We start from the raw sequence: 22,650 nt of genomic DNA, 5'->3' as shown, positions 1-22,650 counted from the left end.
ATGTGTGTGAAGCTTGTGTATGTCTGTTGGCTAATAGGGAATGCAAAGATAAGTACACAATTAGATTAGATCTAAATAAGTCAATTTTAGCAACCTATTTGTGTTATGGTAAATATGCATCACTCTAAGTGTCTGAATTGCAGTTTTCTTTCAAATATCTTAACCTAGACTGCTCTGTTATTTTCATTTCTTTTTTAGTTTTTCATTTAGAAATGCTAGATTTCTTTTGTGTTATCTAATGTTTTTGTAGTATGGGTTTTATAATACTTTAACTTATTCAAAAAAATCCAGCAACCGGCTGGACATAGGCCTAAGATGGGGATGTCTTTACAGGCATTGTGTATGCATGTCCCTGCGCTGTGTACGCTTAGCAGTGTGCCACATCTCCAGCCCCTTATTCTCAGATAATTGTACTGCAAGCCCTCAGCCTCCCCTTTAGCCTGAAAACCAAGCTCATTGCAGACCCCAAAGAGCCTTCAACCCCCACCCATGCTGTGGAAAAAAAATCCCAAGTTGTCCTTGTGCATAAAAGTAGATTCTACTCTCCAACACCTTTTCAAATTAATATTTGCGATGGGCGCCATTCTGCCAGCCCCAGTTTCTGTTCCCCGCCTTTGTTCCTGCGTTTGATGTAATGGAGGCAAGGACAAAGAGGAGAGCAGGCAGAGTGTGTGAAAATGGTAGTTAAGTGGGCTTAAGGGCTCCTTCAGTACCTACTGAAAGGCCTGGACCCTGAATAGGACCCTCGCACTGCTAAGCTGTAGTGCAGTAAACAAGACAGGTCCACCACAAAGGTGCGTCTCAAATGAGCACAGACACCCTCGTTCCTCTTTTTCCTCACCCCAACCTCCCACCCGACTCTGACATCTGGCCAATCCCAAGATCTGTCTGAGCCCTCACTCATCGCATCCCCTTTATCCGCTCCCCTTCATCTTTCCTCCCCCTCATATCGTTTCTCTTATTCTTCAGAGTTTCTCTGGACTCTCCTCTGGTGTATTCGTGTTTGTGTTTTGTTGTACTGGTCCTGGCTGGACAGCTTGCTCCCTCTAGCAGTCTTGTCCCCCTGTGCTGGGGCGGTTCGGCTCCTTTGTTCGGTTAATTGCAATGAGTATAATGTACTAGTCTCTCGGAGGTCCACGAAAGACAATTAGACAATCCCAAGAATTTAATGAGACACCAGCAGCCCCAATCCCCCATCCTTTGCTTTGAGAAACACCCTGGTCTCCAAAGGCACTGACTGTGGTTGGGGTTCGGGGTGGGGGAGTGTTGATACAGGTTGCCTAGTTGTGCTCGTGTTTACTAGATTGTTAGTTGGAAATCACTTAAGGAAAAGACGACCAAGAGATGAAATAGCTCAAAAAGAAAATATTCTGTCACAGTTTTAATTTTTTTATTTATTTGACATATTTGCAGACTTCCGACACTGTGGGATGCTCGTGTAAGGACACACTTCTGTTGGACAGGAGCGATTTCCTGGGAATATCAGTGTAATTATTAAGAGTTATTATCCTGTTCACCCAGTGTAGGAACAGAGCACTTGACGGTGTCATCCCCTAAAGGAGGAGGGATGGCTGAGGAGCTTGGGTGATGGACAAAACCCTGGGTGGCCTTTTAAGGACTTCTCCCTGCTCTTTTTTTCCCCCACTTTTTTCTCTTTAATAATTCTCTCTTAGTGTTCGCTTTCTCTGTCTCTTTTTTCTTCTGCTTTACATTCAGTCATCAACTCTTAAGACCTCTCTGCAGATCATACCAAGATAAAGACCATCTTAAAACAGAAGAAATATCCATAAGTGATTTATTATATCTCTCTTCACCTCATGTTGAGATTAATTAATAATATCACGTTGCCTTTTTCAAGTGGCTATAATTCACAACCTTAAAACCTACACTTTCACCATGTCATGAAGGGAGGTCTTTTTTTTCTTATGTTCCTCTGGTCCTCTTCTCTCTTCCATTCTTTCTCTCATTCTGTCATTCCTGTTCTTTTTTTCTCCCTCCCCAGCTAATCACGGTGTTACAACAAAAGACGGGGCTCCATTATTGCATGTGTCTGTCCCAGAAGAAAGGAAATGAGAACGGGACAGAGGGTGGCCGTGGCCTGACACCGCACTATTAATCTTCCAGTAAAGCCTTGTCAGGCAGAAACGGACACAAATGGATCACTCCCATTAACTGGGAGAGTGTAGGTAAGGGCTTTAACAAGCGTTTACCAGAGTCCATTTTCTCACTAATGAAGAGGGGGAATACGCGGCCTCCCAGAAAAACCTGCAGGACTGCACTTGAAGGCTTAGGTGGAGGAGGAAGGGAGGGAAGAAGAACCGGAAGAGGTTACAAGATGGCAATATGTGAGCATGGATTAAAACTGTGTTTTCTGTGTCGACATTAACCATGGTGAGAGGTCAAGATCAAGATCTTTATTGCCCCTCATAAAACAGGCCTTCTTTTGCTGTAGGACAGAGAGATTCTGGTTTCGGAGACTGTAGAACCAAAAGTCGTCCTGAAAAGTTGAGAAGATTTTGGGTTCATCAGAACGACATAAGACAAAGTGATTATAGAAATAGTTTTTGTGGAGAACTAAGGGTTACAGTATCATATTTTTTGATGGTTTCACATGACAATAATGCAGCTCAAGTTTGATTCATGACACTTTTTTTGTCATGGATCTAATTTTAACATTACATTTTTTTGTTTGTCTTTTCATTAGTAAAATAGAAATCATATAAATAACCCACTTCAGTGCTATTTTCAAGATTAGCTTGATCAGTTTGGGTATTTTGTACTTTGAACTTGAGATGATCAAATATAGTCTAGTATTCTTAAACAATTGCAAAATACCTGTGGAGCAGATGCTTGCTTTAGTTAAGTGGGCTTTAATGGTTGACCATTGAAATTATCCGCACAGTGCTTACAAAACATATATTTTGTCAATTCTTTCTTATTCTAATAATAATTGCTAAGTTATCAGTGCCTTTGTGACTGCTGTTGCCCAATGAGGGTTGTTTTTAGTTGACTGTCAGCAGAACAGGACGGCTCAGTAACTACTTCCTTTCTTAGACTCTCAAACATAGATCTGACATGGTCTCAAACTTAATATTTTACATGGTAATTTTTGAAGTAGATGCTTTAGTTTTGTTAAAATTCACTTTTATCTTTAATTCACTCAAATTCTGCTGGATAAGTAATTTAAAAATGGTGCAGACTTGAGCAATACAGTCAGAGTGTAGTGAGTCGGCAATTCAGTATCCCTTTCTGACTTCAAAATAAGAGTCTTAAACATAGATAAAGTGTGATGTATCCATGTCTCATAATAATACATAATGAGACTTACTTTGCCAGATAAAATCACATTTGGAAAGTAACTAGATAAAGGTAGATTTTACAGTGATGAGAATTATCAGGGCATTACTGTTAAAGGTGAATCATTCAGACTGTTTCTGGCTGAGACTGATGTCCAGTTGTCTTTAACTTATTGTCTACTGATTTTCATTTTTACATGAATTAATTAAAACATACATCCACAACTTTTATCTGCTATTTGTTGGAACCATATCAAACTGATGATATATGTAGATGTATTTGTAGGCTGAAAACAGGAAGAATTATCCTTTTGACTGCTGATCAGAGCTGATTAAGAGAAAAAGCTGATCTGTAAAGAATTCACAGGTGTACTCTAGTTTTACTAACACTTCCATATCATTGATCTCAACTTAGATATGAACATATTTTGACCAATACTAACAAAAAAAAAATCTTTGACATCCTTGTCTTTGTAGAAAGGCATGGGCCAATACTGTAGGATTCATGGATTTGCATTTATGTGCTATGTTTTAAACATGTGTCTGACAACCCGTCGACCTGACAAAGTTCCTTCCACCCTGCCCTGAAACCTGCTGGCAGTGTGACACAGCTCTCGAGGGTGTCTCCTGCATCGCACCTAAACTCCCAGAAGGGTATGTGTGCGCGTGCTGTTTTGTATACATCTGTGTGTTTTCTATCTGGGAGTTATCAGAGTAGACCTTCTTGTTGAATTTTAATGCATTATGTCTCTTCTCCCTTGACACAAGTTGGATGGGCAAGTGATTTCTTTGAAAAGCTGCACGATAACAAGAGATGTGCTGGAAATACATCAAAGATCAAGCTGTGGGCCGCAGTGTAATTTATCACTGTCTGTCCATATGCTAAACAGTTTTAGTTTAAGTCAGGAAACAAGCGGTCAGATAATTTAAAAAAAAATAATCTGAATTCCACTCGGACTAAAAACATGCAAATGTGTTTTCTGCTTTTGTAATTTTTTAATTTTTTTTCTTAGTTATTGTCTTTCTCTCTAAGGTAAGACTGAGCTAAAATCTCTCAACAGATTAGATGTTCATCTTGTTTTTGTTAAGGCCATGGTATCAGTAGGTGTGCGTTTGGCTGTTGTTTTCCTCTGTGTCAAGTGTCTGGTAACAATCAGACCCGTTTCCTGACCGCAGCCACATCGGTGGAACTGGTGTCATTAAAGAGATAGCAGCACACGCGGACCTGAGTGATATCAGAAACTGAGCAGAAAAGTCAGAGGAAGAGATGCACTGCCAAGCCAGTTTGTCTGTTATCAATGCCTTTGTCTTCCACCGGCTCCCAGGGAAAACTTTGAGACGAGAGGAAGACCTCACCTTCCTCCTCCCAGACGCCACTCCGCCCCGTCTTCCCATCGCACTCCGCACCAACATCCCCCCCCCCCCCCCCCCAACACCCCAAACATTTTTAATTATATCTTCTACCAAGTAGTGCGGCTCAGTAACCAAGGAGCTGACATTGATGCATGTGCTGATAAATCCGCAAACACTGGAAACAAGATTAACAAAGATTTTGAGGAAAGGGTGACAGCTAATTTTGCGCAATGGTTTGGTGCCTTATTCAAGACTGATGTTTTTGATAGAGCAAGCCACGCCTGAGAATTCACGCTTATACGCAGGGGAGGGGGCCTCAAGCATAGCAGTATAAGTTTGGTGGCATTTACTTTTTAAATAGTTTTTTTTTCCAACATAAACATCAGTATACTTTGTCACTTTGGTTATTTCATTTTTTCATCATTGCCACAGATCACCTTTGTTACTCATGCAGGAAAAATAACTTACTACAATGTTATACCTCTTTAATAATTTAGATCATATTACAACATAATTATAATAAAAAAACAAAATAATGCCCTAACACAACAATAAATGGACTTAGTGTTTGCGGAGTCCAGGTTAATGTCCATGTCCCTAATTTGAAAGAAGTCATAAATTTGTGCATGCCTAAGAGTTGACTCAGGTGTTGGTTTCAGTATTTGTGTGTCTAATCATTGCGATCTAATCAGTGTATGTTACGGAGTTGGTGACATTCCACTCCAGGCCCAGAGTCCTGTCTCTAAACTGACTCTCAACCCTCTGAGACACCGATTCACGGTCTTCTGAGAGAGATATCTGTCCGCTTCATCACCCATACACACATACCGTAGAAAAGAGAATGAGATAACAATCATACTTCTACAACTGATTTCCTATTTTCTCATCGAAAGAGCCACCACCCCACCTCCGTCTGTTTTCTTTCTTCTCTCTCCAGCCAATTTCAGCTCTATACAGTAGGAATGTCCTACAGATTTCTTTTGTTCTTGTCTCATGCCTCTTTTCCTTCTCTGTTTTCTTTATTCCTGCCTTTTCTTTCCCGTTTCCCCCCCAACTACGTGATGTCTTCCCCACTTATAATCCCCTTCCCTGTCTTCATCTGAAGGCAGCTGATGGCTTCTTTCAGTTTTTTTTCTCTTTGTCAATTTCTCCTATGTCCCTGTGTCTCTTTAGCTCTCTTTTTCATCTGCCCCCCCCCCCACACACACACACACGCACTTCCATCTGCTTTCGCTTTTGTTTCCCCGGCCCCACTCCCGTCCCAACTTAAAAATGAGGAATGCGGTGTGACCCTGACCTCCATCGGCCCTGCGACCACCTCCGACCCCCCAGGTGACCCCCGGTCTCTGTTTTGACAGCTTGATTAATTACCCAGTGTTATGATTTATGAGAAAAGCTGTATGTAAAAATAATAGACAACAGGTGGTCTTGAAAAAAATTGGTAAATTTGAAAGAGCTTCTAGTGAGGCTTGAGGCGGCAGCGGGATTGAGGGTGGCTTCACATGAGAAAAATGTGTACATTTTCTATTGTTAATTGTTCTCAACCATTTTTGGAGACTACGTCAGGTTAATAAGAAAATGTCTGGTGCTACATGCTTGGTTTCCTAAGTTGCCAAAGCGTGGATTCCACCACGTGTATGGTGAGAGGATGAAGGGGATTACAACATGCAGCTCCATGTGTGTGCTGTGAAGCATGAACCCAGCCATGTGGTAATGACACAATGGAAAATGTGCTTGAACACAGACTTACAAGCACACTCTCTCACACACAGATATGCTATATGCTCTGCCACCTCTTCTCCGGGTTACACGCTGTGAAAATAAGCAGAGTAAATGGCAGGACAGACCAGTCATAGTGTTTACCCTTCACACCTCAAACACAGCTTGTGATTGGCTGTAGCGACCTCCCCTGACTCACAGACCTGTGGTGCACCTCCACTTAGAGAGAGGTCAAACTTTCGGACAGTTGCAGCATCCGTGTGTTTGTGGTTCTGTGAGTAAATACGGGGGTTTTCTGGTCCTCCGTTTTCTGACCTGTCACGTTTCCAAATAGAAATTAATAATTTATACATGATGTTGGAAAACTGTCTCACGCCTCTCATGAAATACCAAATTGTGCCACATAGCAACAGCCAGCAACATCAGCAGCACCACCAGCTCCAACTCTGGTTGTCCCTTCTAGGTCACAATAACAGGGCAAAGGTGAAGCGACTTCTCTTTGACCTTTGGTCCAACATCATTGCAGAGATTCTATGATGTTTAGTAAGATTAATCTGTAGAACAGCTATATTGTTCACTTATGGTAGATTATCAGTAAAATGACGTTGATTGTATTATCTGTACCTACAGTTAATACAGTGGTTTGCAACTTTTTCATGTTTTATCACATTATAATCAAAGACTAATTCGACAGGACAGCCATTCCTCATTAATCTGGTCAAAAAACAGTTCCTTGTTCTTCACTGTGCTTAATAGAGGGTCTGGACCCTCTACTATTGAGGAACGATTGGTTGCTGGGGATGTGAACGCTTTAGAAGTTTAAAACAACTGGATCTGATTTTACCCAGTAACGTTTGGCTTTGGCATATATAATGTGCCAGCTCGATGAAAATCACTAGAAATAACTTGTGCTGTAAACAACCTGTGGGTTTAGAGCCACATCAACTTTGCCGGAAATAAAATATTTTATACATTCCTCTTCCTTCGACTTTAATTGCTCAATACTTAGAAGCATGACCAACACTGACTGAATTGCTTTGTTCACTTCCTCCATTGCCATTGCCAAGCTATCAACATAAGACTTAAGTCATAATTCACAACTCCCCTTTCTGTTTGCTGATTGTCCCAGTTGGAATTCAACTGGAGAAATCAAGATCCCAGACGGCGCACTGAAGGGAGACAAAAATTGTGAGGAACACACAATGGTTAGGCTAATTCCTCATTAACTCCACAAGTCTTGAAAACAAAACAGCTTTTCTTGAAAGGAAGCTGTGAGATGTCCCTTTTGTAGTTGTCCATAAACCATGTAGGGGGCAGAGCAAGCATGTGATAGAAAGTGGTCTGGTAAGATTAAATTAACTTCTTATCCTACATATACTCTGTGAGTTTAGCAGAAATCTAACCATCTCTCCGAGGTGGAGTAACACAATGGTGGCTTCTGTAGGGAGTCTTTACTTCAGCAAGAACTAGGAACCTGGTCAGATTTAATGGAAGATGGATAGCTCTAATGATGGGGTAATACTGAAGGAAAAACTGTTGCACTTCACTTGAACAAGGGTTCACCTTCCAGCATGACAACAACCGCAAAGATACTACCAAAACTACCGAGGAATGGTTATGATCAAAGCATATCCACATCTTAGAACTGTCCAGTCAAAGTCCAGACCTAAATCCAGTTGAGAATGTACAAACTGACTTGAAACTTTCTGTTCATTCTCCATCCAGTCTGACTGAACATGAGATATGTTGAAAAGAAGAATGAAGAACAATTTCCATCTCTAGACATTGCAGCTGAAATTGCAACAAAATGGGTTCTACGACGTATTGATTGATTGATTTACTTTGTGTTGGTCTGTGACTTAAAATTGAAATAAAATGCATTGAAGTTTGCTGTTACAATGACATAAAGTTAAACAAAAGTTGAAATCTTATTGACGTTTGTGAAGTGTACATTATAATATAGTTTTTGGAGAAACTGTCACAGTACGTAGCTGCACAGGTAAACTACCCATGTTTTAGAGGACAGATGTCCTTCATAATTTATCATGAACACACACACTTCTTATTTTTGTTTGTTTTGTGGACATGTCTCTTTCTTTATATGCACATATGTGCTTACATGTGTCTGCAGTTACTAAATGTGTCTTTCCGTTGACCCCCTTCTGACTCAGTCTGTACATGTAGCCATGTAACTTGCACTCAACTTGCATGTCTGTATCAGCACAACAACTACCTGTCCAGATGGCAAAATAGAAACATTGGACAGCTGTCAGAGGAGGTGAGATTTCTTTGCTCTAGTTATAAGTACTATGACATTCATTGTTGTTGTCATTGTAATCAATGTTTTATATGGATTGATTTTAGTCAAAAGTTTTTATAAACAGCTTTCATTTTGTCAAAAAAAGTAGCATCATATTCCTTTCTTTGTACATTTAAATCTTTATCTTTCTTACCCATGTTAATCAGTAATGTATGCCCCTGAAGACAGGGATGCTCCAGGGCAACTTCTCCTCCTCCTGTCTACACTTATTTTGTAGCGTCTCCGCTCACCTCTTCTCCTGATTTATACATTAAATAGTTATGTGGGAGAATGGGGAGGCACCTATCATTCCATGATCTATATCTCTCTGTGCCTCCATTAAAAATACATGTGTATGCTTAGGGGAGACAATATAGAATATATAAATCAAAATGGTAATGGCAGCATTGTAAGGCTGCTGTATTTATTTCCCTGTAGCTTTCCCTCGGTGAACTGTGGACTCTTTTTACTGACTTTATTTCCTTTCCGATGGTTAACGCATTTGCTTCAACATTAAAATATGTCGGATGATAAATTCACTGGCTATCATCCTTTATTTTATCTTCTTTTTAGGCTTTTTTAGCCTATTAACACATCCGTGATCTGCCCTGTGAATTCAAACTCTCAACTCTCCTGTTGTAAATGGCATGCTTTGATGTAACTAAACAAGTTAAAAGTAGGATCGAAAAGGGAAAAAGTTGACAAATGACTTGTGTAACATTTACTTGCACAATCGATAGCTCTGACAATTTCCACCTGGACGGTGATTAATGCTACATCCACCCCCTATCCAGGAGCCCCCACCCCCAGCCCCTTACCTCCCTCTGTTTGTGTCGTGCTGGGCGCAGATGAAGCAGGCTTGCGAACTCCGTGTTTTTCAATGTGTGTGCGGGTGTGCGTGCGTGGGTGCAGGCGTGTGTTTGTGTGTGTCCATTAAAGTAGCAGTGTCAGTCTGGACATTCAGCCTCCAAACATCCATTGAGCATCGATAGTTGTACAAATACACTCAGCGTCAAGTGTGGGGAAATAACTGACTGGGCTTTTTTGGGCTTTTCACCGTGCTGCTTTCCATCTGAGTGTTTTCCTGTCTCCACAGATCCGCTGAAAATAGTCAGGTCAAGAGTAGTGAAATAAAATGAGAGAATTAGAAAGTAAAACAGAGAAATAAATGTAAATATAGGCACAAAGAGAAGCAAAGGCATGAGAGATCAGACGGTGTATGACTCTTTTCACTTCCTCCACCCCACTGCTCCACTTTGAACCCATTTATAAATATTCAGCTCCACATATAAACACTAGCCAAATGAGCACAGGCATCCGAGCCAAGGTTAAAAACTCTACTTCTCATTGCAGACTCAATGACTTGACTAGCTCAAAAGGTTAGTTTCTTATTCTGACCCAAGCTGTTTATGCTCATTAAGATCAAGGGAAAACATAATCATTACTGCACAGTTATTTACTCAGGCCAAATTAGTGTATGATTATTTTAGATCAAGCACAACAAAAAAGTGTCTTTGATGTTGAAATGAAAAGATGAATTTAGAAAATGTAATCATATGTGCAGTCTTATTTCATGCCAGACAAATCAATACAGAGGATGAACTGTTCAGAATAAAAAGGTATAAATAAACTCCAGTTTATTTTATACCTATGTTAACAAAGGGGACTTATTTTTAAAATATTTGTAAAATGTGTAAAAAGTCCTGAAATAAATACATAATTCATTGCAGTAACATAAGTGCACATTGTATAATTTCCCAAACAAGTTGCCTTTTTAACTTGAGTATATGTATTTATTTCAGAGTAAAACCCTTGTTAGCAAATTGGCTTTTTTTTTACTTGAATGATCTGTGTTCATCATTGGCCTATTATGTAATTAATTAGCTTTTTATGTTTACGTTTTTAGATTTACTGTAGCATCTGTTTTATATGTATTAACACAATATATGTTCTTATTGTTCCTGTTGCTGCTAAAATATTCAGACTCACTATTGTGGTTATAATGTTACATGTAGCAGTTATTTTGTTTATTTATTTATTTGTTTTGATGTATAAACTTGCATAAAATTATGAAACATACACCTCTTAGTTTAGTCAGTTGTTTTTCTAAATATCAAAAATATTGATCCTTTTGACTATTAAGAATCTGACATTTGCTTGGTAATTAGTTGGGCTATCTGCTAAGGTAGCCTGCCTCTCACACCTTCTCTCTGTAGCTTTAGAACAGCATTACATAAATAAGAGTGTTGCATGGTGCTTTAGTTTTCATACCATGAGACCGAGGGACAGAAGCTTTATACAGCAAGCTGAGTGTGCTGCAACAAGTGGGGGAGGGGCATTATTGCACTCTTTTTTCTGGTGATCTCATTAGAAATACTTTGAACCCAATAGTAATACCCAACAACTTAATTTTTTTAAGAAGGCAAGCTTTTAAGACTGCAGTATACAATTAGAACAGTTATCATCTTATTCTTATTACCATGGAGTTTTGTTTCTCCTTGCTGCTTTTCACGGGGGGGGGGGGGGGGGGGGGAATGCAAGATAACATAACTTTCTATAAGGCTGGTATGTTTTGATCTTCATTTGTTAGTGGATAACTGGAAAAATTATCTGGTAGCTTAACATCGTCACGTTTACAGTCAGAGTAGTAATTCAAAAATTTAAAAGTACTAAAACTGTGACAAATTAGGCCATCTAAACATTCTTATTACACACAATAATGACGATAACAAGGAAGTAAAACAAAAAAAGATCGAATTTCACTCTTGGAGAACTTTAAAGGTCTGACATGTTCACCTTACAAAATTTCCAAAACAGTAGTTTTAAGGCATTTTTTAAATCTTCATAGTGTTGCAAATGATTGTGGAGAAAACTGGATGTGTACTTCTCTGACTGTAGGTGTACCTCACACTGCGTAATGTTGTCATTTTCATCTGTGATCTTGCTGTAAAATCACATTTAGATCCCGACTTCTAGTACTTGCATGGCCCTGTAGCTATAGCTAGTTATCAAGAGGATGATTGATTTTGGCTGACAGGCTGATGACAATCCTGTCTCATCTCCTCTCACATCACCTCTGAAATCCACACGTCTTTTTCATAACCCCCGTAGTACAGTAAGTTCGCTCCCACTTCTGTGCGCTCTCCGTCTAACAAAACTGTGTGTTTTGTGATTATGGGGGGTCTCGAACTGGTGCTGTGTGAAAATGAGAGAAGGGGGCACCGTGACTTAATCTGACAGTACTGTGCGAAGTGTGTGGTATCTCGGCCTCAGGGAGACAGGCGTGGGGAAAAGAGAGAGGTAGAGAAAAGGAAGGGAATCCAGTTGGATAAAGGGGCCCTGCATGGAAAGTTAGCTCACACAGAGGCTGAGACAGACGAGGTCACACAGAGCAGGGTGGCCCTGACAGAGAGGGAAATAGAACAAGAGTGTGCGTTTGTGATTACTGTATTTACTTTCTCCCTCAGTTGCATTACATCTCTTTTATTAAGAGTCTGTGGTTTTTGCTTAACAGTTGTAAACATTTAATATCTTTGTCATTTTCCTAAAGAAAATAATTTTTGTTGGCTTAGCATACAGTGCTCCCTAAAAATACTAATATCCCTAGTAAACCTGAGTTATAAGGCCTTAAAATAAATTATTCTAGTAGGTACTTCAAGATGCCACTCATCTTTTTCACCTCTCTTACCTCTCTGCCCTGTGCACTCTGGGAATATAAAAATCAGTACAATCTCATTCTTTGCTGTTTTAGTTGTTTTAAACCTTTAAGTTATGGTTCTGACTGTAAATATTGGAAGGTTTAAGCCAGTAGCTATTTTGTTGTACCTTTATCCTAACTACTGATCATCAAAACACATCTGCCTCGTCTGTCTTGCATGTATGCTTGCTTTCTAATTTGTAAAAGTATTTTAGGAAAAGGGAGGTTCTTGGGAAAACAATGAAGAGATCAATGGAAATTATTTTCTGAAATCAGCATCCCTACATCTCGTAGAGCACTTCTATTCTAGTATCTGTTGAAATCCAACTTCAAGCACAAAATCATCTCAGTTAAGTTCAAATTAGGGAATCACCTGAACCCAATAGCAATGCCAAAGACTGGTGGATAATATAGCACCAGTCTAAGTTAAAACATTTGCATTGTTTTTCAAAAGTAAAGATGATCTTTTTTGTGTGTGTTATTTGAATTCTTAAAACACTGCATTTTTATTATTTTGAGCATTTAATATGTTGGTACATAGTTGAATAGACTCTGTTGTGATTACTTTATGAAATAAACCACCCAAATGCATACTTAAAAATAACATAATTAGAGAAACAAAACATTTATTAGGTGGTCCATTAATTTTCTCTGTACCCATTTTATTTGGTGACCCAATTAAGATGTAAACAATTCCTAAAAGTTTTACTATTGTGCTATAGGAATATTTGGAGATATTTGAACCTCCTCATCCATTCTCATTTCCTGAACACAGATCTTCCTTACTTGAATACCATGTTCTCTTGTCTTTCCCATTATGTCACATAGCTCTGAGAAATTGATCTGTCTTACATTATCTTTGTACCTGTAGGGATAAGAAATTTGGGAATTACGAATCAAATGTAAATGATGGTCTGAATAACTTCAACCTGTAAAGATTTAAATGAAGAAAATGTTTCAGTTATATTTATTTTATAGACGATATTACTTTTTGCTTATTATTTCTTTCTGCAAATATGTTAAGCTAACTGGGACCATGATATTGTTGAGACAAGGGAGCAGAGTAACAGGACATGTCTCTTTACTTATCTCGTCTCCTGACAAGAAAATAGGAGAGCCTGAGAGCTCGTTCCTATTCCTAATTTATTGAGCAAGTATTCTTAAAATATAAATGCATGAACACACATGTATAAATGTTTTTTGATAGAAGTACAAAAGGTGAATAAAAGAACATTTATGTTCTTTTTTTATTCAGCAAGCAATACTGACATAACACATACAACCTCCAATTCACCTAACCATACCATCCACTTTCCTCACTCCATGCACCCGTGACCGCTATCAGCCATGCTTTGTACCTGTCAAGTGATGTCCTTTTCCTTGTGCCCGGATCCCTGCTTCACTACATGAGAGCTCTCACATCAAAGCGTCCTGGAGCTCCACGCACACAGATGAAACACCCTCTCAGTGTAGCCGGCTCTGTCCCCCGCTCCGGCACATTAGACACATTTCACTTCATTACAACACGACTGGAAAAATAGAGGTGCTGCTGTCTTAAAGGGACATCTTATTTACCTTCACTTGTACTTGTGTGCTTACCAAGATGTGGATACCCAGAGGTGCACAAACACATATCTTAACAAAATAAAAGACCAGTAGAGACAGCAGGGCTGTTTTAGATTGTAGCTGATATTGCAATCATAGCCAGGATATTTAACTCAAATATTTTATGTCTATCAGTTAATTTGAAAAAAAATCTAAAGAAATGTGGCACTTTTATTAGATTAACTCCAATTTCATATTTTTTTTCTTTTAAATTTTTTTCATAGAAGGAGATGATGACCAGCGACGGGTTTCATAATTTGACGAGACAAGCCCTGGTTTCCGTAGCAGCAGCGGTCTTTGTTTTGCCATCTAAGTGTGAGGACAGGCCGACAAAAGAGAGCTAAGGAGCGTCCAGAGCACGGTGGCGAGGGTCGGGTTGTTCCCTCAGAGGGGGCCGGGGTGACCCTCTTGACCGCTGGCCCCAGGGCAGAGACTCAGTATGGTAGTGGCACAGGGGCACCCATAGGGCATGGGAAGGGACTTAGCCTGCACACTACAGCAGAAAGACAAGATTGACCTACAGCTAGAGGATTGTGCGTGTCTATTTTATCTAAGACAGTGTGTATAAGGGACAAAAGAGGTGTTAGCAAAGCTAGCAATGTGTGAGAGAGATTTTGACATGTCAAAAAAAAGCATGTTGACCCAAAGATGGCTATGGGCATCTGTGTGGGATTCACACTTTGACAGCACATCACAAAACAAAAGATCAGATTTTTGTTTGTGTGTGTGGAAGGTGGTGGGGTGTGGGGGGTTAACAGTGAGATAGAGCCACCAAGACAGAGAGACCAAACTAAAGATGGTTGTACGACAGACCTATTTGTTGGAAGAAGCAAATGTGCAGATTAAGATATTGGACAAAGGCTTTGTGGGAAGAGGATGGGGGAAAAAAAAGCTTTTTATATCATGTTGGAAAATCACAAAGTATTAATGATATTAATACCAAAACTATATTTTTTTATGCTAAATAAAATTGCCCTAATCTGTTATAAGTTTGCACAGACAAAAACAGGCAAGTTCCGGAGTGATTGATTCGAAGAATAGAAGTAGAAAGTGAGTGGACACAGACATCTGGGATTTCCTGATTCCAGCGCAGTCCTCCCAGTGTTCAAATGAATGATGGCTTCCGACACATAGATGAACCTGACAGCCCTGCTCCTCCAAATAAAGCACTCTAATGCTGCTGGTCTTCTTTACAGCAATCTTCTCATGGGTGACTGGCCAGCTGAAAGGGTTAGCACTGTTAGGTTTATTATGTGTATTTGTGTCTCTAAAGGAAGGGCTATAGGCCATAACCTAAAGACTAGCTAATGGCTGGAAGCCGAGGTCCTGATGTTGGCTTTAGTGTGCTTAAGGAAAGAGAAAGTTAAGGGTCAGACTAAGACTAAACATGTTTAAGGGACACAGGGTTCATGTCAGAACACGAGGATCGTTGATCTAAACTATTAACTTCTGCCCTTTGCAAGCCAGGATGAAGGTAAAGGAAAACTATTTACTGAGAACCCATGACATACGACTCACCCCATAAAACATCTCTAACAAAGATTGGGTGATTTATATTTTTACTTGTTTATTTTGTATATGAATTATGTTTTTTGCCATCATTTCACAAGATGTTGAATTTTTTTTTCTTATTTTGTTTTCTCAATGATGCAGTACATACAAACAATTGTGTTGGTATCTCTTAGAAAGCGCTATTTCAGTGTTTACAGATTAAAAGCTTTAAACTGGTTTAGCTGGTTTTGTCAGTTATTTTATCAGACCACCACCAGTGGGCAGTGGCACAAAGCTATTGTGTACAGGCTGTATCTCTTTTCTCTCATTATCTTTGCTTTATTAATTTATCTATAACTTAATTTCTGTCCCTATTTTTCAATCCTTCACTCTTCCCATCATCTTCCAGTATTTTTTTTTTTATCTAGCTATGCTGATGTCTTCAAACTTCAGTAGTAGTGTGTATATATGTCTGTGATGTTGGATTTAACTTGTCGGTCTAATACATCCTGTTCACTGCTGCTATGCAAGCACTATAATTATTATACATGTAAGTTTTAAGGTTAATCTAAAAACATTTGGATGAATAAATACCATAATCTGTTAAAATATCTTTGTACTTTAAAACTGTTGCAAAAGGGTCAAACTGTTATGTAGTATAAAATCAATAAGTTTACTAAAAAACTTTTTTTTTTCTAAATTGCAATATTTCATAATTTGTAAGTAGAAACATTGCACTTTTGTTTTCAATTAAAATTGTTATATTTTAAGTCAATTTAATAGACGTTAACCTTTAACGTTACAAACAACTATCAAGAAAGGAATTTTCGGACTGACAGGAAGTGAGAACAGGACAAATTTCTTCAATATTAATAAGTGAGAACGTGTCATTTTGCCGTTTGAGCCATTTTGCCATTGTCAACATACGGCAGGTGCTAAGGGACAGGGTGTGTGGCAGGTTTGATGTCAGTCGGCACAGGAGGGACACACACGCATGCTGCGTCAAAGGAAGACAAGCACATTGTGTTAACACTTATTAAGGAAGAGGAGACGTGCTGCCATGAGACGACACTGTGTCCGTTGGAGATTTGCAAAGGAAGCTGAAATGTATCTCCTAAATGTCTTCTAGTTGTTGCTTGTTCCTTACTTAATCCTAGTGTATGTTTAATTTGAAATGTCTGTGTTGAAATGATTTTGGCAGACAGCCATCATTATTGAATTTTCTGGTGTGTTTGTGTGGTTATGTGTATTTACACTAGGGCTTCTGTGTAGAAAGGACAGTCAAAGTGAAACAGGAATCCATCTATTTCCTCCTTTAAACAAAGGACTTGGGATAATAAACAGAGTTAATTAAAACGGGTTCAAAGTTGAAAAAGTCAGTTGGCTTTAGTAGATCGACCTTTTTTTGTCCCTCCATACACTTTTTTCTTCATTTCCTGAAAAATGCTTTTATATTTTTTTCCTAATTTCTCTCTCTGTGTGGACATTATCATCCAACACTCTTTTCTTTTTTATATTTTAAAGGGTTGTTGTTAAATGATCAGAAATGCTGAATAATAAAATTTTAAGCTATGCACAAAGAAACACAAGCAGCTACAGAAAGATATGTTCTTTGCAAACCCTCACTGTGTGATGGTAGTATTGATTGGGTTTGATATTAAGTGACACATGGCCTTTGGAAGTCACTAAATGCTACTCACTGACTGAAACTACCACTGCTGAATTCCAATCCCCCAGTTACTTCTCAAGCTTGTCCCTCCAGTGACACACTCTCCTTTATCTCATTCACTGCCCTTTCTTTCAGCCTTGATTCACATCTTTCCCCACAGTTATCCAAGAAGCTGTGCCTTTAAAGTGTTGTAATGATATTTGCTCACAAATGGCCAATGCTGAGCTCTTTATTAAACACAAAGACCATGAATCAGAGATAAGCTGATATGATGTGGATGAGCTTTAAAGAGCATACAGCCATTATGTTTTTTTTAATATATATATATATATATATATATATATATATATATATATAATTTAGTGATTTTTTAAAACTGAAATTATGACCAAAGGTTGTTCATTTGACAAAGTAAGGCAAAGCAACTGTAGCCAAATGTCAAGCTTTCAGTTGGTGCTTAATAGTTTCTGATCTGACTCACATATCTATTAAAAAGTGTGAAAAGTTAAACACAGTATATATTATATATAAACATTTTCAGCACCTTTTTTTAAATAATTTTGCCTCATGAAACATTTTGATGGTAAGAAGGTCAGCAAAACAAATGTATGTTGAGGTGTTCAATTTTCAGTACTATTAAACTTTGACTTGCTAAAACTAATTTTAATGTGTGTGAAGAGGATTCAGTGTAAAAGAGTTTTATCTCATAAGAAAATAGACAAAATTAATCTGACTATATATTTTAAGTTGCCTCTGGTGTCTTGTACAAGCAAATAGACCAGCTGGTATTGCTAAAGAAGCATTCTCCATACAGTCTTAACCCTAGTTTGTAGATTTCCTGGAGGCTAACAGCACTTCAAAATCCAGAATGATTCATGACGGATGATAAAGGTTTCAAATGCTAAATAATAACTGTGATATATGGGCCTTCCTGTTACTTGCTGAAAGTATCGCTTCTCCTTTCTACCCGACAGCTCACATTAAACAATATGTGTTCACAAGTCTAGAATATTAGTCCCTTTTAAATAGAATTTTACATCAGTTTGCTCTCTCCAACTTCATTTCTTTCAGTAACAGTGGCCACTTTTAAGAGTGATTTTGTTAATGCAACCCAGTTACTGCATAGTTGTGCTTTGTTCACTTGTCAGAATGACTGGATTTTGCGTTGATTTCAAAACCGTTCAACTGCTAGATCTGTTTTGGTGCATTTCAAGTAAACTCGATAGTGAAAGTCTTAATCAGTTAAAGTAACTGATTTCTGATTTTATACACAACTTTGTGCTGGATATGTTTTAGGAGGACTACGGTGTGATGGTGCTCAACCCAAACGAGAACTACTTGGAGATGGAGAAGGCAGCAAAGGACTCCCCCATTAACTCTCCTGCCGAACCCTCGGATGAACCTGCCGAAAAGAGGGAGCGCAAAGATGAACAGGAGAGCAAAAAGAAGAGGGAATTTTATGAGAAATATCGCAACCCACAGAAAGAGACTGAGACCGAGCGTATCCCTATACGGGTGAGTAGGAGCGATTAAACCATATTCATGCTGACAGAGATGAGAGGAAGGAAATTTTGGACTGGGAGAAGAGGAGAGAGTGGTAGATGTTTGTCAAAATCATGCACGATGGGGGATCTAGACAGACAGACTGTTCCAGGGTTGTAGACGGAAGTAGAGGAGAAGAACATAAGAAAATGGGGAAGAGGAAATTGGACAAATTTTGATAACAGAAAAGTGGTAAAAACGTGCGGATGGCAACTGAGCTTGCTGAAGTAGCAAGGCAAGGATTTGTTAGGTGACTAGGGATGAAGGGAGGATGGAAAGCAGAGGGAGAAAGAGAGGCTCTTGTGTGGTCAGCCTGTGTGTGAAGAGGTTGGCTGTGCTCCAGTCGCCTCTCAGTGAGCAAGTGTTAACCACATGGCTACCTCCCTCTCTCCCTCGTCCCCTCCCTTTTTTTCTCCTTCAGATGAAGGGCTGGTCAGTGAATCTCTGGCCCGACACTCTTGTTGACCACTGGGATTTTTATCTTCAAAACACACACTCTGCAAATACACTGTAACACTCTTATCAGCTACACTCTAACCATGGGCACGCACACACGCACACACACATGGCTTAAAGCACCTAGCTCAGCCAGTTTACCTTGTGGTCCAACAAAGGAAATGACTCATAAATCTAGTTTCTTTGTCAAAATAAATGTGATGAACAGTGAAAGCAAGGTTATCCCATTCAATGACATCTTGTGTTACATCCCATTCAATTTTAAGTTTATTAAAATAGTTCTTTTAAGTAAATGTTTAAAACATTGTTTCCACATCCAGCCTTTTTCACAAGAAGAGTGAACTATATTTACCTAACTTTGCTTCATGGCCATGACTTTAGAGCAGCGTTTCCGTCTGCCACACACCTGGATTGAATATGTGGGTGATTAACAGGCTTCTGCAGCACTTGATGGTCATGCAAGCATTTGAATCAGTTTCTCTGGAATAGAGCTACATCTAAAACATGCAGAGCAGGGGGGGCTGAGGACTGGAATTGAGAAGCACTGCTTTAGAGTAATGAATTTCAGAAAATGTATACAGTGATAGTGTATGCTTGCATGTGTGTGAAAAGTGTCACTCTGATTTTTGACAGGAGTTAGGTTTACTGTGGGACTAACAGGCAACGTGTGAGCTGTCAGTGCACACTTCTTCTTTCTCACCCCTCCATCAGTACCTTTATGCACACTTTAATAAGGCATAATTAGCTTCAGTGGTGTCTTATTCCATCACACCACTTTACATATTTCTTACATGAGGAATTAGCTTCACAGTATCTGACATTAGGTTTGTGACATACGATCATTATGTTACACAACCCTGGATTTACTATCCTCTGTAGTGTCTTTCTCACTTTTGCCTCATGTTTTAGTTGTAGGACCGAAGCAATACAGCAAAAATGACAACATTATTCTTTGTTTGAAATAATCTTAGTTTTGGTCAAAAGATTGTTTTGACAGCTGAGGCAGACTTTACTTAATTTGCCCTTACAAATCATGGGAGAGACCTCACATTTCATTAACTTTCACTAAATTTAGCTGTGTTTCTAGCTGCAGAGGTTATGCACTCATTGAGCTAACGGAAGTTAAGTCTATTGCAACTCCTACCTGATGTGGCAAGCATTAGTTCTTCATAAAATTGTTTGAATGTCTATTGAATGTCTATGAAATATTTATTTAATAATTCCTTCAGAATAAATGTATTTCTTCCCAGTGCTGCATAGCCATCTTTATATTCTTTCTGGAGTTTTATTATATATTTTCAGTCTGTTCATTTTTCTCTATTTGCTATAACATTTTCTTGGCTATGATGTCACAACATTTTCTGTGTAACTGCTGAAAAAGGTCATGACTTCCAGTTAATCAGGTTTGTGAATTTGCCATTTTTTCCTCGCACAGATTTTGTAGTCCAAGTTCAGCTATGCCGAAGTTACAAGTAAACAAGTCAAAATGGTGGGTTCTAGTGTGTATTAACCCACAGGATTTCTGATTCTGACAACAGAGCATCTTTGCAGTGTCTGGTTAAACTGTATTTTTCTCAAGAATGTACCCACATCAGGGGGGAATGTCTGTTTACTGCATCTGTATCAAGAGGGATTTTCCAAAAGACTTTGTCTGATTGAGGCGTCAGTTCCTGCTCTCTACTAAAATGAGGTACACAGCAAAGTGGGAAGTTCCAAATAAGGCAAAAATTACAGCAAAGCTTATGTCAGACATGAATTTTGTGTGTTAATAATGACGTCTTGACCATTGGTTTGATAGCAGGATTGAGATTTCTGCTTCTGTTAGCACTATGTACTAACTTTTAGCGGCCTCCTTGAGAATATAATTGTACTGCAATTGGATATTGCAGTACAATTTTTTGGATATAATTATTTGGGTTTGTTTTTGCCATTGTTGTCTTGGGGAACACATAATCCAAATGCATTTGGTGGGGATCTTAATGCCCCTGTTAGCTAACGCCTTAATTATGTTGAGGTTTTGTTTACTTAAATAATATCGTGGTAGCATTCATCTTATTATAGGTATTTGACATGCATGGACATATAGTTAAACTACGCTCCATATTGTAGGTAGCTAGTATGGATGGAGAGGGAGTAAATACAGTAATAAAACCATTGTGATGCATTCATTTGACTGTGTGGTTCCGCAGGCTCATTGTCTTCATTCTCTTGCTCTCGGTCAGACTCTGGATTTTTTGGGACTGTTTATGTTTTTTGTCCTTATTTTATAGCTAAAAAAGAGTAAAATAAAACCAACGAAAATGTTCACTTGTGATGCATTTGACAGAATACACTAAATGGTGGTATCAGGACTTGAGATAAAGACTAATGAGTGAGCATCACTGCTTTTTGTTGTAACTGCTTGAGTTTTGACTTTTGACCCAAATGTGCGAAAGATAATTGTGAGTATGACCTTGTCTTTTTCTTTTCACTACGCCTCCTTTTTCACTATTTTACTGTTCTTCCTGCCACTGCCCTGGAGTAAGCTGCCACATCCTTACATACACTCACAATGAGTACAAATGTGCACACACACAGGCTCTGTGCTTGTATTTCTGCTTCAGTTTGCTTAGTCTGTGTGACTGGGGGATTAAATCAAACCTCTTAAGGATGTCTGTTTTCATCTTTTTTTTTAAAAAAATGTACCTCACCAAGACTTACTCCCTCACCAACCTTTTTCATTCACCAAATATCAGATTTCAACTCCTGTTGAGCTGCTGGACCACCTGCCCAATGCCATTCCAATGCATGTATATGTATAAACCTGAAGACAATGTACCTGTACCCCTCATAATATAGTTGTATATAATCCAGTATAAAAATGCAGAGGGTTTTAGCTTTTTTGCCTAATTATCCAGGACCTCCTAAAAAATGTGTATTTCTACCAACAAACAAAGATCGGTGCTCTTGCACACACAACCACACAGCAACCCACTGATAGAGTTGAGTTGATTAATACGCTTCCATACACACATTAATAAGCTCTTAACCGCTTTTAGGATTCTTACTTTTTAGCCCCGGGTTCATAGTGTGCAACCTCTCAACCTCATCTAATCGCTCGCCTCTCTTCTCCTCCAGATCCCCACAGCACCGGCCCATGTTTAGAGGGATAATAGCGAAGGAGGAGGAGAAAAAGGGAGGCATGAAGGGATAGAAAGTCTGATCAGGAGGGATGCTGATGAGGATAGTGAGGAGTAATGCGGTGGGGAGGGGGGTGGGAGCACTGTCTTAGCACTTAGCCATACAGAAGTTTGGGAGTTCACTTTACTCTGAATTTTAGCAGTAATCCAGTTAGCTATTTTCTGTCAGCCAAGCGGAGGAATGGCAGGAACAAAAGGCACATTCATGGGCTTAAGAAGCTTCCAAAGACTTCACCCAAGGCTGGCTGGCTGGGATTAGGCCAGTAGGCCCAGGAAAGAAGAAGGGGGGAAAGGAGTGCAAAGAGGACCAAAAAAAACAAGAAACAGAGCATCGCCCTGCTTTA

The 22,650-nt window shown here is 39.1% G+C and overlaps 1 protein-coding gene across 1 annotated transcript in view; it reads left to right on the top strand.

Annotated features, from left to right (window-relative positions):
- fam172a (family with sequence similarity 172 member A) overlaps positions 1–22,650 on the top strand; it is a 158,432-nt gene that overhangs the window by 44,369 nt on the left and 91,413 nt on the right. The window contains exon 7 of the mRNA XM_005803520.2: positions 18,426–18,644. Within this exon, the coding sequence (XP_005803577.1) occupies positions 18,426–18,644 (219 nt within the window). The remainder of the gene's footprint in view (positions 1–18,425; positions 18,645–22,650) is intronic.

The sequence above is a fragment of the Xiphophorus maculatus genome, chromosome 12 (assembly GCF_002775205.1).
Source record: "Xiphophorus maculatus strain JP 163 A chromosome 12, X_maculatus-5.0-male, whole genome shotgun sequence".
In the NCBI taxonomy this organism is placed as follows: domain Eukaryota; kingdom Metazoa; phylum Chordata; class Actinopteri; order Cyprinodontiformes; family Poeciliidae; genus Xiphophorus; species Xiphophorus maculatus.
The sequence above is the reverse complement of the archived record's forward strand: the minus strand, read 5'-3'. Positions and strand labels throughout refer to the sequence as shown.